This window comes from Pogona vitticeps, chromosome 2, assembly GCF_051106095.1.
Source record: "Pogona vitticeps strain Pit_001003342236 chromosome 2, PviZW2.1, whole genome shotgun sequence".
Lineage (NCBI taxonomy): Eukaryota > Metazoa > Chordata > Lepidosauria > Squamata > Agamidae > Pogona > Pogona vitticeps.
In genome coordinates this window covers 240506519-240520500 of record NC_135784.1, presented here as the reverse complement: position 1 = coordinate 240520500, position 13982 = coordinate 240506519, and the positions used below count along the sequence as shown (strand labels likewise).

General features: G+C 45.8%; 1 protein-coding gene across 15 annotated transcripts in view; it reads right to left on the bottom strand.

The window, feature by feature from the left end:
- NTRK2 (neurotrophic receptor tyrosine kinase 2) overlaps window positions 1–4738 on the bottom strand; it is a 214899-nt gene extending 210161 nt beyond the window's left edge. For 14 of the 15 annotated variants that reach the window (XM_078386138.1, XM_078386136.1, XM_078386140.1 and 11 more), the window contains exon 1: window positions 4286–4713. In XM_078386138.1, the coding sequence (XP_078242264.1) occupies window positions 4286–4572 (287 nt within the window). In that variant the 5' untranslated portion in view covers window positions 4573–4713. Of the gene's footprint in view, window positions 1–4285 lie in introns of all 15 variants that reach the window. The other variant, XM_078386149.1, reaches the window with a different exon arrangement.
- Between the last annotated feature and the right edge of the window lie 9244 nt (window positions 4739–13982).

Here is a 13982-nt window from a genome sequence, read left to right as displayed (position 1 = left end):
CCTTCCTTTCCTGAACTGGCTCCATCAACCCAATCCCAGACTAAATTAAACCAATAAGGTTTTCTCTTTCCATTGACTTCTGGGTCAGTTTGCGAAGAAGCAGAGATTTAATGTGGCACTCAAACCACTTTCATTTCCTATATGGCATTTCATAATCTAGAAATTTACAGCTGCCCATATTCTGAGCTGATCTAAAGCTCCTCCCACCCCCACCCAACTGTGGATAGGTATGCCATCCACACCTTCTGCCTTCCTTGCCTTGTGCTGTATCACCAGAAGGACTGCCTAAGATGCTCATTCTTGACTACAGGTAATTGCTCCGTTTTATCTTGCATGCCTCCACTCAGAAGACCAAATGCTTTAGCACCAAAAATCTCCACTGACTCCAATAACCAGCTGGCACAAAAATGAGCTTAGTTTTAAGACAACTGATGTATCTAATGAAATTCAGATGAAAACTCACAACATCACTCTGAAATGTTGCTTTAAAGAAAAACAGTCTCACCCTAAACAAAGAATTTTGCATGTTAAAATCATGAAAAACTCCACTAATGTACAATTGCAAAATGAATAAAAAGAGGAGATATTAAACAGCAGCAACCACAGAAAGCCTGTCATTTGTATAGGCTAACAAACTACCATATGATATACGAGTACTACTCTGGTAGTATTCAATTATGTGTCTTCACATGATTTTCAATGCAAGATATCCATAGGTTGTTTAATTAAGGTGTAGCTGACACAAAGACATTGTACAAAAAAACGAAAGCAATTATATGCTTAATTAACACTGAGTATTAATGAACAGCCTTAGCCTATTTATCTTTCAGTGTGACGGGCCATTTCAGTGCTTCGTATTTTAAATTTGTGCAATAGGATCTCCTGGGAAATCAGCCACCTTTCTATGAGAAAACCTAGTAAACAGTGTAATAGTGGAAAAAAGAGCAGGTTGTTATCTAGAGAGGCATCAAAAATGAAGCAACCAATTGGTGGTAACAAGGAGAAAAGGACAGCAATAAATACTGCTAAGACATTTCAGAAATACAAAGAGGATATAAATCTCACTTTACAGATATGTGTGTAGCTTCTTTTCAAATTAGATAAAATACAGCAGAGACACACACAAGAGGATGATTTTTAGCAAGGATGCTTGCTACAGTTCATGAAAGCACTTGATGTCAAACCAATGTTACTTAACAATGAAGTAAAGCCCATGAAAGCAGCAGCTTGGTATCACAGCTTCAGACATGCATTCTTTTCACTGTGAAGCAGAGAGCTACAACATAAAAGGCCCTTCCAGTGATGTCTAAGGAAAACAGCCCAATTCCCTGTGCCATACACAAGCACTGGCAAATGCTACAGGAGAACTACAATCAACTGCTTAAAAGCAGTCCAGAAGAAAGAATTAATCTAGTATAAAGCCACGTGTAATGAGTTTGTCAGCTTTAAAAGACTACAAAGGCATCACAAATCTCTTTTAAGAGCAACTGTACATACTGAAAATTCTGCCTGTAATAATGCAGCAAAAGCAAGATGTATTCAGTGATTTTGTGCTCCTCCTGCTTTTACAATTACAGTGGTGCCTCACTTAATGAGCGCCTCGTTTAACGACAAAATTGCATGGCGATTAGGTTTTTGCGATCGCAAAAGTGATTGCATAACGATGTTTTGAATGGGAAAATCGCTTTGCAATGATCGGTAAGCTGTTTCGCTTACCGATTTCCGCATAGCGATTTTTTCCAACAGCTAATTGGCGGTTCCAAAATGGCCGCCAAAAAAATGGCCGCCCGCTCTTATTTGGGACGGATTCCTCACTTACCAGGCAGCGAAAATGGCTGCCGTATGGAGGATTTTCGCTTAAAGGTAAGTTTTTACCCCACTGGAATGCATTGAAGGGGTTTCAATGCGTTTCAACGGGTTTTTTTAAATTGCATAGCAATGTTTTTGGTTAGCGGTGATTTTTGCTGCATCAATTGACATCGCTATGTGAGGCACCACTGTTTACATCCAACAACAGTGAGCCCCATATCTGAGAAAGACTCAAACCCAGGTGGAGAAAACAGTAAGTCCCAAAAGAAGTTGAGCTGTGATTTACAATCTTAACAGCAATTAAAATGATCCAGTGCCTGTAATCTTTGTATGGATTCATATTGTATTTACACGAATGTACTCATGTGAAATCCTGTGCTTAGCATAATCAGTTCCAACAAGAGTAGGCCCACTGTGTCAATAAACTTACAGAGGAGTCGATTCACCAAATCCCCACTGAATCATTGGGCTTTCTCCAGCAGTGACTAAACAACAGGATTTTAGCCATAGTCATAATAAAACTTTTTCAGTGATTTAGTCCAGGGTTTATGCAGTGTTTTGAATTTGCTGTCACCTTTTAAGCTTCACCATCTTCATGCTGTCAACGCAGGACTAGCTTCCTTTTTTCTGGAAAAAATATTGTGGAGGTCCTTGAATTGGGAATACACACAAAAACTAGTACCTGGGATATTCATCTGACCAGCATGCTGGAAGATGACAAAAGATCTTAAAACTGAATTCAAGAAAATGTCTGTAGTTCCTTTATCTCGTAAGACTGGACCAATGGTTGTTGTACAACAACCCAAATACAAATCAGCACTTCTGTGTGTGGGAGTGGCGGTTTTCAACCCAGCAACATCTCCAAACGTGGAGCGTCTGTCTTATATTTTCCTGAGAAAGCATCGCTCTACCTCCAAGCGTCCTATGCCCCCAACAAATGATTATCTCACCCTTGTACTGTATTGTTTTTTCACTTAAGATCTTATGTACCAGAAGAAGGAAAGTGATTCTTTATTCACAGGTACAACCAATGTCATCCAGTTCCTCATATACGGATATGTATGCAACGTAAGATTAGGTAAACAGAATATATAACCAACACTATTCAAAGAAATATTAAAATTAGTAAAATGTATGAGAAGTCCCATCCACCTTCCTTATTTGTAAAAATGAATTCTGACCAAGTGGCTTTTGCTGCTACTCTACATAACGCCTGAATTTGTTTTCTATTTGCCTCTCATCCACCCCACTGCTTACTGACAGAACCGTTGCACTCTATAAAATGCCAATGACAAGCACAAATGTAAAAGTTATTCAGCCTGTCTCTGACAAAGTCTGAAAGAAGGGTTATAACACAATCCTGACCCTGCACTAAAACCAACACCCATCTATTTGCTTTATTGCTTTATCATCTAGTTTATTCCCAGGAAATTGGTCTGTGGGCAATTAAGATATATAAGCTGAATGCTTTCAGAATTATTTCTCAGAGAAAGTCAAATCGAAATTAGATCAGCCCAGCCTTTCAGGCTTCTACCTAGTTGCCTTTTGAGCAAGTGCATTGCTATACACAGACCATCTCTTCTTACACATCCTTTCCAGAACATCTCTAGACCATTCCCTGAAGCAGAATCTGCTTAAGAAGAATCTATTTACTTATTGCTAGGGATGCTTTCCCCCACCCCCACCCACCCACCCAAATACACAATCATGGACAGAAATGTTGTGGTAGCTAACACTGAAAGATCTGCAAAAGGGATGCCAAAAAGAGGGTGGTGTTTTTAAAAATAAAAATATTTTTAAATAAATAAGGATCCTGCTAGACCCAGAGATAAGCAGCTCAGTGCACCTCTTTTAGTTACAACGTGCCGTTTACTGGCTCTGTACATGCAGGAACATACAGCTCTCTTGGGTGGCTCTGCCCAATACTGTATAGAGGGGCCATAAATGCTCTACCAGTATAAAAGCCTGATCACAAAGCTGGAGAATGGACACTATAAAAACAGAAGGCTGGTAGGAACAGATATGCTTAGTTAGAATTATCACGCTGTTTCAATGAGAAACCTTTCTGTAAGGCAACATGTATGTATCCTGGGTTTGTATTTGGTTATGCATCCTGAAGCTTAAGACTGAAGAGGAGGAGGAGGAGGATTCTGGAAACGATATGTATAAATTATGGATAGATAATTATGTATTGTTATGGGTACATAATCGTTTAGCCTGGATATCATTAAAACGAATGAAAAATAGGAATCTACCTAACTGACCTATCCCTGAATAGGGATTTTCTTTTAACTTCGTCTCTCTTTTTATCTACCTGTATGGACGGTCAGAGCCGCATTCATCTTAAAGCACGAGAGGATGCCGAGGGAAGATACTCGGAAGGCGAGCACTCAGTCACAGCCGAAGGGTCAGCCGCTGCCGCCCTCCGGCTCGGTCCCCCGACCCCGACCCCCAACCCCAGAGCCTCTGCACTCACATGTCAGTGATTTTCTCCCCTTCGCCCCCCTTGCCCAAGGCGGGGAAAGACTTGAGGTCGGCCGCGGGTTCGCTGCACCAGATCCGCTCGGGGCTGCACTTGCACGAGGCGGGGCAGGCTGAGGCGAGCAGCCCCCGCCAGGCGGCCAGCATTAGCCAGCAAAAGCTCCAGAAACGGGTCCCTTTCGCCGCCGCCGCTGCCGTCGTCGTCGCCGCCGTCGCCTGAGGGGGGCCCCGCCGCTGCGGCCGCCGCCACCACCACGTCCGCGGCCAGGCCCCCATGCTCATCCTCCTCCTGGTGGTGGTGGTGGTGGTGGTGGTGGTGCCGCCCGTGGCCTCGTCCTCTTCGCCGCTCTCCTCTTGGCCTCGCCTTCCTCGCTCGGCTCCTTCCTCGCTTGCCTCCTTCCCTCCCTCCCGCCAAGCGCAGTCAATCCACCGCGTCTGCGCCCGAGCCAGTCAGTCACTCCGGCATCGTCCTCGTCGGCGCGCAGGTCTCGTCCCTGTCAGGCAGCGGCTGCCTCCTCCTCCTCCTCCTCCTCTCTCCTACCTCCAGGCGGCAACGGCGGCGCTCACTTTTCGGCGGCCGGTGTGGGAACCCCTCCTGGCGCAGCCAGTGCGAGAAGGAAAAGGCGCGAGGAGCTCTTGAGAGGCTGCGAAAGACAGAGAGAGAAAGGGGGGTGGGAAGGAGGGAGGGAGGGAGAAAGAGAGACGCTCAGTGAGGGTCAGATGAGCCTGGGGCAAAGAAGGGACCTGCTAGGCTTTCCCTCCAAGGCGGACACCACGGCGGACACCACGGCGGGCTCCCTCCCCCTCACAGGCGCTCTGCCCGCTTCGCGCCCCACAAGCTGAGGGCGCGCGCAGCGGCGCGGGCTGAGTCGGGGCCATCGCGCCCCCCGCGAAAGCGAGCTTGCGGCCGCGGCGGCAATGCTGAGGAGGAGGAGGAAGAGGGTGAGACTGACACGAGAGAGCGGCGGCGGCGCTGCATTCGGAGCCGGCGTCCTCTTTAACGCGGCGGTCGCTGCGCGCTCCCTTACCGAGCGCAGAAGCTTGCAGGGAAACGGAACGGGCCGCGGGCGCCCAGCTGCGCGCCTTCTCTCCCCCCCCTCCACTCGTGTTTCTCACCCACTCCAGGGAAAGGAGAGCGTCGTGGGGAGGGGAGCGGCGGAGAAGGAGAGGGACTGGGTGGGGGAGGTGGGCGTCTCGTCGCCCCTCGCTCGTTCGCACACTCACACGGGCACGGCTACTCGCCGCCGCCGCCGCCGCCGCCACTACCTCCTCCTCCTCCTCCTCCGCCACCTTCTTTTCCACTCGCTGATGATGATGATAAAGCGCCCTGAGCCGCTGCTCCAGCCCCACACCCAAGGGGCTGCCACCGGCCAAGTGACGTGAGTCTGACGCAAGGCGAGGGTACAATCTCCCCACCACCCGCAAAATAAATAAATAAATAAATAAATGCGAAATAAATAAATAACCAGCAGCCCTCAGTCCAAAACGGGGGCGGGGGGGGAGGGAAGTGTAGGCAGCGAGATACCAATAGTCATGCCGGAATCTGGACACACACAGGAGCACTCCGCGCCCGCGCGCGTCATGACGAGCCAGAGAGCGCGTCGTACCTCGGCCAAATACCTCGCCACCTCCTTTTTAAAATTGTTATTATTATTATTATTACTGCTGTTGTTTGGTTTGCTTGTTTGTTTTTAACTCGCCAGCCTCTCTTTCTTGGTCCGCTGCACAAGCCCACCTGGTGTTAAAACCCGGCAGGAGCCTCCTTCTTGCCGCCCCACCTCCCTCTGCCGCCCCCCCCCCAAACGCCGCCAAGACGTGCTCTGAATCGAGGAACGAATTGACCTGTTTGAAACGGAGCTCGACCATCGATCGGCCTTGAAGGACAACAAGAAACGGGGACGAGGAGCTTTTTCCTTTTCCTCGGCCCATCTCGTCACCCAGCGATGCCGAGAGAGAGAGCGAGAGAGAGAGAGCCCGTGGAGAAAGCCAGCCCTCCTTTTCGGCTCGGCTTTCTCTCACACACATCACGGGCGCACACGCACTCCCAGCCTCCTACTGCAGGTCCTTTTCATGCGGCCCGCGGGCCATTCCCACGTGAACTGTCAAGAGGCCGACGAAGCGTATCCGAGATCGGATAAACCGGGTCAGCGTTAGGGACCGGGGACGCGCAGCCTTTCGAAGGCGGGTGACGGTCCACGCAAGGGGCGGCAAAGCAACATACACACCTGGCAATAGGCTTGTTCAGCTCTGGCCATAGAAACACCTCCCGCGGTTACATGTCCGCGTGTCTAATAGACACGCGCGCTGGGGAGCCTGTAACGTGGAGAGCGATGAAGAAGAGGGTGAACGCGCTGGCTAATGAGGAAAACGATCCCCTCCTCTGGTCCTGAGATAATAAAACGTAATCGTTTTTAATATATTCGGGCACGGGTGATGGATGGCTGACATTAACACAAGTTGTCGCGGAATTTGTCTTTTCATTAGCGGCGGCGGCGGCGGCGGATGCTCCGTGGGTTGCCTCCCTCCTCCCACCCTTCCCCTCTTCTCTGCAGCAATTCGAAAAGGAGCTGAAAATCCACCGCAGTGCCTTCAGCCATCAGCGAGCTCTGGCGCCACCCCGTGCCTGGAACCGGGAGTGCATGTCACCGTGGAAAAAACAATCTCCGCTGCGCCTCCCGAGAAAGCTGCTTAGTGAGCGCCTTCTTTTGCTCCCTCTGGGGCTATTGATGGCGAGGAGAGGACGCAGCATCTTATGGCAGAGCAGCAGCGCCTCTTGCTCCCTCCCCTTTCCAGCCTGAATCATCAGCTGGCTGTTATTACCCCCCCTCTATTTATATCTAAGCACTGGCCTTCAAAAGATCATTCTCCTAGTACAAATCTGCCCTAGACATATTTTGGTGCAGCAATTTTCCCCTGTTAAGAGGAGAAGAAAAGAATTTAACAGGATGACTGCCTTGCATATTATCTTTACCTGAGGGTTGTCCACGGTCACTATTGTGAAATATTTAACAGAAAGAGTTTGGAAAATACAATAGATGCAGCAGAGAAATGCAAACATGGTACTGTATCTGTAGAAGCAGATTCTGATCCACAAAAGCTCACACTGAAATAAATCTATTAAGACATTAATCACCATCAGCACCACCGCCATCATCTTAGAACTTCAGAGCTGGAAAGGATCCTACGTATCATCAAGTCCAGCCCCTGTCAAGGAGGCAGAGTGGGCAATTTTTGTTGTCTAGTCAACTCTTCGTGACCCCATGGACCAGAGCACGCCAGGCCCTCCTGTCTTCCACTGCCTCCTGGAGGTTGGTCAAATTCATGTTGGTAGCTTTGATGACACTGTCCAGCCATCTCGTCCTCTGTCGTCCCCTTCTCCTCTTGCCTTCATGCTTTCCTAACATCAGGGTCTTTTCCAGGGAGTCTTCTCTTCTCATGAGATGGCCAAAGTATTGGAGCATCAGCTTCAGGATCTATCCTTCCAGTGACCACTCAAGGTTGATTTCCTTTAAAATGGATAGGTTTGTTCTCCTTGCAGTCCAGGGGACTCTCAAGAGCCTCCTCCAGCACCAAAATTTGAAGGCATCAATTCTTTGGTGGTCATCCTTCTTTATGGTCCAGCTCTCACTTCCCTACATCACAATTGGAATAACCATAGCTTTGACTATGCAGACCTTTGTCTCTGTTTTTTAAGATGCTGTCTAGGTTTGTTATTGCTTTCCTCACAAGAAGCAGGCATCTTTTAATTTCGTGGCTGCTGTCACCATCTGCAGTGATCACAGAGTCCAAGAAGGTAAACTCTGTCACTGCCTCCATATCTTCCCCTTCTATTTGCCAGGAGGTGATGGGACCAGTGGCCATGATCTTAGTTTTTTTTATGTTGAGCTTCAGACCATTTTTGGCGCGCTCCTCTTTCACCCTCTTTAAGAGGTTCTTTAATTCCTCCTCACTTTCTGCCATCAGAGTGGTGTCATCTGCATATAGGAGGTTGTTGATATTTTTTCCGGCAATCTTAATTCCGGCTTGCGATTCCAGCCTTTCACATGATGTATTCTGCATATAAGTTAAATAAGCAAGGAGACAATATACAGTCTTGTTGTACTCCTTTCCCAATTTTGAACCAATCAATTGCTCTATATCAAGTTCTAACTGTTCCTTCCTGTCCTACATATAGATTTCTCAGGAGATAGATAAGGTGGTCAGGCACTCCCATTTATTTAAGAACTTGTTGTAGTTTGTTGTGATTGACAAAAAGTGGGGAATAGTGCTACAATATTTTGCTTTTCTTTTGCCAACATCAGGATTTTTTTACAACTGTTAAATCACTACTGCAGTGGTTTCCAAACTGTGTTCAACACCAAACCCAGCCAGTGATTTGCCGTCCTTGCATGTACTATCAGGCGGTGTTTTCCCCCCCTTCTCCCACCCCCCAAGCTGGAGAACTGCTGCACTATTGCACTACAATTGAACTCCCACATAAGAAATGTCCTGGAATTTCAACAGCTACTTTAGACAGACTTGAGAGTTTGTGTATATACATAGTGTGTATATACATATACATACTTTGCCCCCCCCCGCAACATTTTTTAAAAAAATTGTTTCTGAAACAGCATTCTAGAAGAATTTGTGGGGAAAATCTGTGCCTCTGAGCAAACATTTAAGGTTCTGTGATCTCAAAGGAAAGAAATAGTTCTTATTTAACATGATGATGGGTCATCAAAAAATTCCATGCTTTGCACCATTATTCTTCACCATGCACATAGACACAACTAGGGCCTATTCCCTTGCCATTGCTGCTGAATCTGACAGTGACCCCAAAAAAGGAATATTTATAATAATTATTTGCTGTCAAGTTAGTTCTGACTTATGACAACCCATTCCAGGGTTTTCTAGGCATGGAGTTCTCAAAAGTGGTTTATCATTCCCTTTTCCTGGGAGTGCACTGCAATTCTGCAGCTTGCCCAAAGCTACATAGGCTAGCTATCCTCTCAGAAACCCCCAACCTCTGACACTGCAGCCAGGTACTTAACTCATTGAGCTATCCAGCCAGCGATGTTATAATCCCCTTGTTAAATCCAAAGACTGAACTTCTCATGTCATTTCCCCCCAACTTGTGATTGTCCTTTTTTTAAAAAAAAAGATACAAGAGGAACTAGAAAAATGTATGGGGTTACACATCTTAATTTAAATATGTTGTAGGATTTGTTTGTTTGTTTGTTTGTTTGCCCCATCATGGACAATGCTATGATGGCAGATTTCTAGCGGCTGCTGCAAGGATGCAGAAAGTACAGATGGAGGCTGGAAAAATGGCCAGGAAGCTGAATCTGAGCTGTGAGGTACCTGCTCCTGCTCTTCTGTTTGGAAGGTGTATAACAGATTAGGTTTCCCGTATAGGCACTGCAGAGAAGAGTGGAGATTTATGGGACTAGTCCCTATGGAACTGCAGAGAGAGGCAGATTTTTCTTACAAATGTTTGCAAGCATCACATACTTTTCCTGTCTATATCCTGCAAGCTGGTGAGATAGGGGCCAAGGTTATAAGTCTGGCTGAGGAGAAAGAAGGAGAGAATATTCCACAAAGTAGTAGCATATAGAGGTCACAGCTGCAATTAGCAGGTTGTTTAGTGGATGGCTATTGTTATTCTAGCCACACTAAATGGTCCAACAACAAATAATGATGAAGAAGAACAAGAAGCTGTGTTTCCCTAATACTTTTTAAAGTTTAAAATTCACCAGGCATTCCATCTTTGGCCAGCACAGATGCTATCAAGATACCTCCGTCCACCAGCTTCTTTGGATTTGCTTCCCTCCCTGCTCACCCACTGAACTCACACCGGTACAGGCTCTGGCACTTGAATCTTTTCTCAACACCGACAACAGGGCAGGATCTTCTGCCACATATGAGCACCGGACGCTGGTTAAGTTGCTGTAGGACAGGAAGGAGGAGCAGGGGCACTGCCAGTATTGACTTAGTCCAATTGCATCACTAATGACTGGACCACTCCTGGCTCTCACCGCTAGAGTAAATAGATACTTTCATGTTCAAATGTTATGAATATTTTGGAATCCCTGTGGCTTGTGAACCAAACTGGGGAGTACCCCACCACCATCTCAGACCACACCATGTTTTTGAGGCAGAATTCATAGGAATTGGACAATTTCAGTACATGTAGGGCTTGCCCAGGTGGAAGAATTTGGAGCAGTATTGTTCACACATTAAAAAAATTTCTTTTCTTCAGTGTGATCTGTTGCATCTCTCACTTGAGCAATTCTTCCGTTCACACTGGAGCTGTTTATTCTCCCATGAGAAAGGTCTACACAGTTCTTTGGATTGCTGGTTTACTTTACAAGCAAAGTTTATCTGGTTTACTTGTGAGTATGTTTGCCCAGTTTACTCATGAGTAAGGAGGCAGCAGGAATAACAGCTGATGATAGCAGTGGTGCAAGGGGAAACATTGAGGATGATGGAAGGTTGGGGAGATGGAAGGCAGGTAAAAGGTAAAGGTAAAGATTCCCCTTGACAAATGTCCAGTCGTGTCTAACTCTAGGGCACAGTGCTCATCCCTGTTTCCATGCTGTAGAGCCAGCGTTTGTCCATAAACAGTTTCCATGGTCACTTAGCCAGCACGACTAGACACGGAACGCTGTTACCTTCCCACCGTGGTGGTACCTATTTATCTACTTGCATTTGCATGCTTTCAACTGCTAGGTTGGCAGGAGTTGGGACAAGTAACGGGAGTTCACTCCATTACGTGGATTCGATCTTACAACTGCTGGTCTTCCGACCTTGCAGCACAGAGGCTTCTGCAGTTTAACTTGCAGTGCCACCACGTCCCTGGGATGCAGGTAATTCCCCCCATCCCCCCTTTCTCTTCAGTCAAGGCTCTCCTGAGGCTGCATTGCCTTGGGTGGGGGAGCCTATGGGTTCAACATAGCCTCCTTCACCAACTTTTCTTCTAGCCATCATTCAGTGGGCCATAGTGGTTTTCCTCTCTCTCTTTCTTTCTTTCTTTCTTTCTTTCTTTCTTTCTTTCTTTCTTTCTTTCTTTCTTTCTTTCTTTCTTTCTTTCTTTCTTTCTTTCTTTCTTTCTTTCTTTCTTTCGAGTGGCATATCAAGAGAGCAATACTTCATGGTGTTAGAATTGCACTGTGTGAGGGATATATTCTTTTTTTTTAAAAGGAGACAAAAATATAGGAAGGGGTTTCTCTGTCCTTCCTTTTAATGTCACAACCTACCTAATATGTCACAGGATTGTTCACTTCAGATAACACCACCCACATCTCCCTTTGGATGCAGAAAAATCGTCTGCAAATGCACTGCCTGCACAACGGGATAATTAGAAGTACACCGAATCATACCAAAAAACCCAAGAACCCCTAGTGCTGTGCCAGAAAGAAGCAGGACAGTTCTAAAGTGGCAGGATGGGACCATTTAAGTAGAAACAGTGATCTATACCCCCTGTACAGACAGTCCCATGTGGAGTTATCATTTCCATTACTAAAGTGCCAATCGTCCACTATAAAAGAACAGATGAAACAGAGCTAATCGATAAGGGCAAGTGCATTTCTACTTGTCCTGTGGGTTTTGGGATTGGATCATTGAAAGGGGATGTGTCTATACCCCATGGTCATAACATTCAAAGGGGAGGAGTCAAACATGAGTTTACAGCCTCTATTACCCCATTAATTCGGAACTGGTTTCTTCCTTATAAATACATCATAACATTACATAAATTTTAAAAAATATGTTTTCTCTCGGTTTTCCTCTGGAAGAGGAATATCTCTCCGAGCATGGAGATGCTGAGTTTTTATAAATGCAATGAAACTGATTCTTCTGAAACTCTTATTTTTCCCCTGGATATAATAGGGAACAAACACTACATTTTGTGTGCAAAAGGGGCACAATTGTTTTGGGGTTTTTTAAAGCAAGTTTATTGAACAGCACATGTTTATTCTCAGGAAAGTAGACAACAAAGAAGGGATTCTGCTTTGGCACAGTTCCTATTCTGTAACAAATTTATCATAAAGCTCTAATCTCACATAGACCCTTTGATCTGCTGAACGCAGTTCCTACTGAAGGGTAGGGGTTATTACTTAATATACAGTATGCCAGAATAATCAGTTGCATACAAACATTAGTTTATTATCTACTCAAAATTATCAAATAACTTTTAAAAAAATCTTTAAATGTAAGCTTTGGAAAGAAAAAGATTATCTTAAGTTGCATAGAAATACACTAACCTTTTACCATATGATAGAATATGTCAAAGAGTAGTGCTAGTTAGAAATAAAAGGTTATTTTATTTGGGGATTTTGCAAACTACTATCTATGTAACAACACACACACACCCTTCAATTTCCCTGAAGGAGGAGATCCAGATAGATGAAAATGCATTTTTAGAGATATGGAAACTCTGAAGGCCTGGCAGCCAATTTCTGTCCCTCAGACCCTCTGGGGGCTACTTTGCCCCACATAAGACAAAACCAGAAGTGGATGGAAGTCCACTTCCAGTTTCATAAACCTTCCATCTGGATTGGGTGTTGGCAAAACAAGCCACAGAGGAGATGAGCATTCTTTTATCACCAAATGCACTAAATTGTGACTCCTGTGAGAATTGTTTTTCAGGGAAATTGTCTGTTTTCAGCAAATCTGGCTTTAGAAGGGTCAGGAAGTGTGTGTGTTTAGTCGTTTAGTCGTGTCCGACTCTTCGTGACCCCATGGACCAGAGCACGCCAGGCCCTCCTGTCTTCTACTGCCTCCCGGAGTTGTGTCAGGTTCATGTTGGTTGCTTCGCAGACACTGTCCAGCCATCTCATCCTCGGTCGTCCCCTTCTCCTCTTGCCATCACACCTTCCTAACATCAAGGTTTTTTCCAAGGACTCTTTTCTTCTCATGAGATGGCCAAAGTACTGGAGCCTCAGCTTCAGGATCTGTCCTTCCAGTGAGCACTCAGGGTTGATTTCCTTTAGAACTGATAGGTTTGTTCTCCTTGCAGTCCAGGGGATTCTCAAGAGCCTCCTCCAGCACCACAATTCAAAGGCATCAATTCTTCGGCGGTCAGCTTTCTTTATGGTCCAGCTCTCACTTCCATACATCACGACAGGAAAAAACATAGCTTTGACTATTCGGACTTTTGTTGGCAAGGTGATGTCTCTGCTTTTCAAGATGCTGTCAAGATTTGTCATCACTTTCCTCCCAAGAAGAAGGCGTCTTTTAATTTCAGGGCTGCTGTCTCCATCTGCAGTGATCATGGAGCCCAGGAAGATAAAATTTGACACTGCCTCCATATCTTCCCCTTCTATTTCCCAGGAGGTGATGGGACCAGTGGCCATGATCTTAGTTTTTTTGATGTTGAGTTTCAGACCATTTTTTGCACTCTCCTCTTTCACTCTCATTACAAGGTTCTTTAATTCCTCCTCACTTTCTGCCATCAGAGTGGTATCATCTGCATATCGGAGGTTGTTGATATTTCTTCCGGCAATCTTAATTCCGGCTTGGGTTTCTTCCAGTCCAGCCTTCCGCATGATGTATTCTGCATATAAGTTAAATAAGCTGGGGGACAATATACAGCCTTGCCGTACTCCTTTCCCAATTTTGAACCACTCAGTTGTTCCATGACCAGTTCTAACTGTTGCTTCCTGTCCCGCATATAGGTTTCTCAGGAGACAGATAAAGTGGTCAGGCACTCCCAT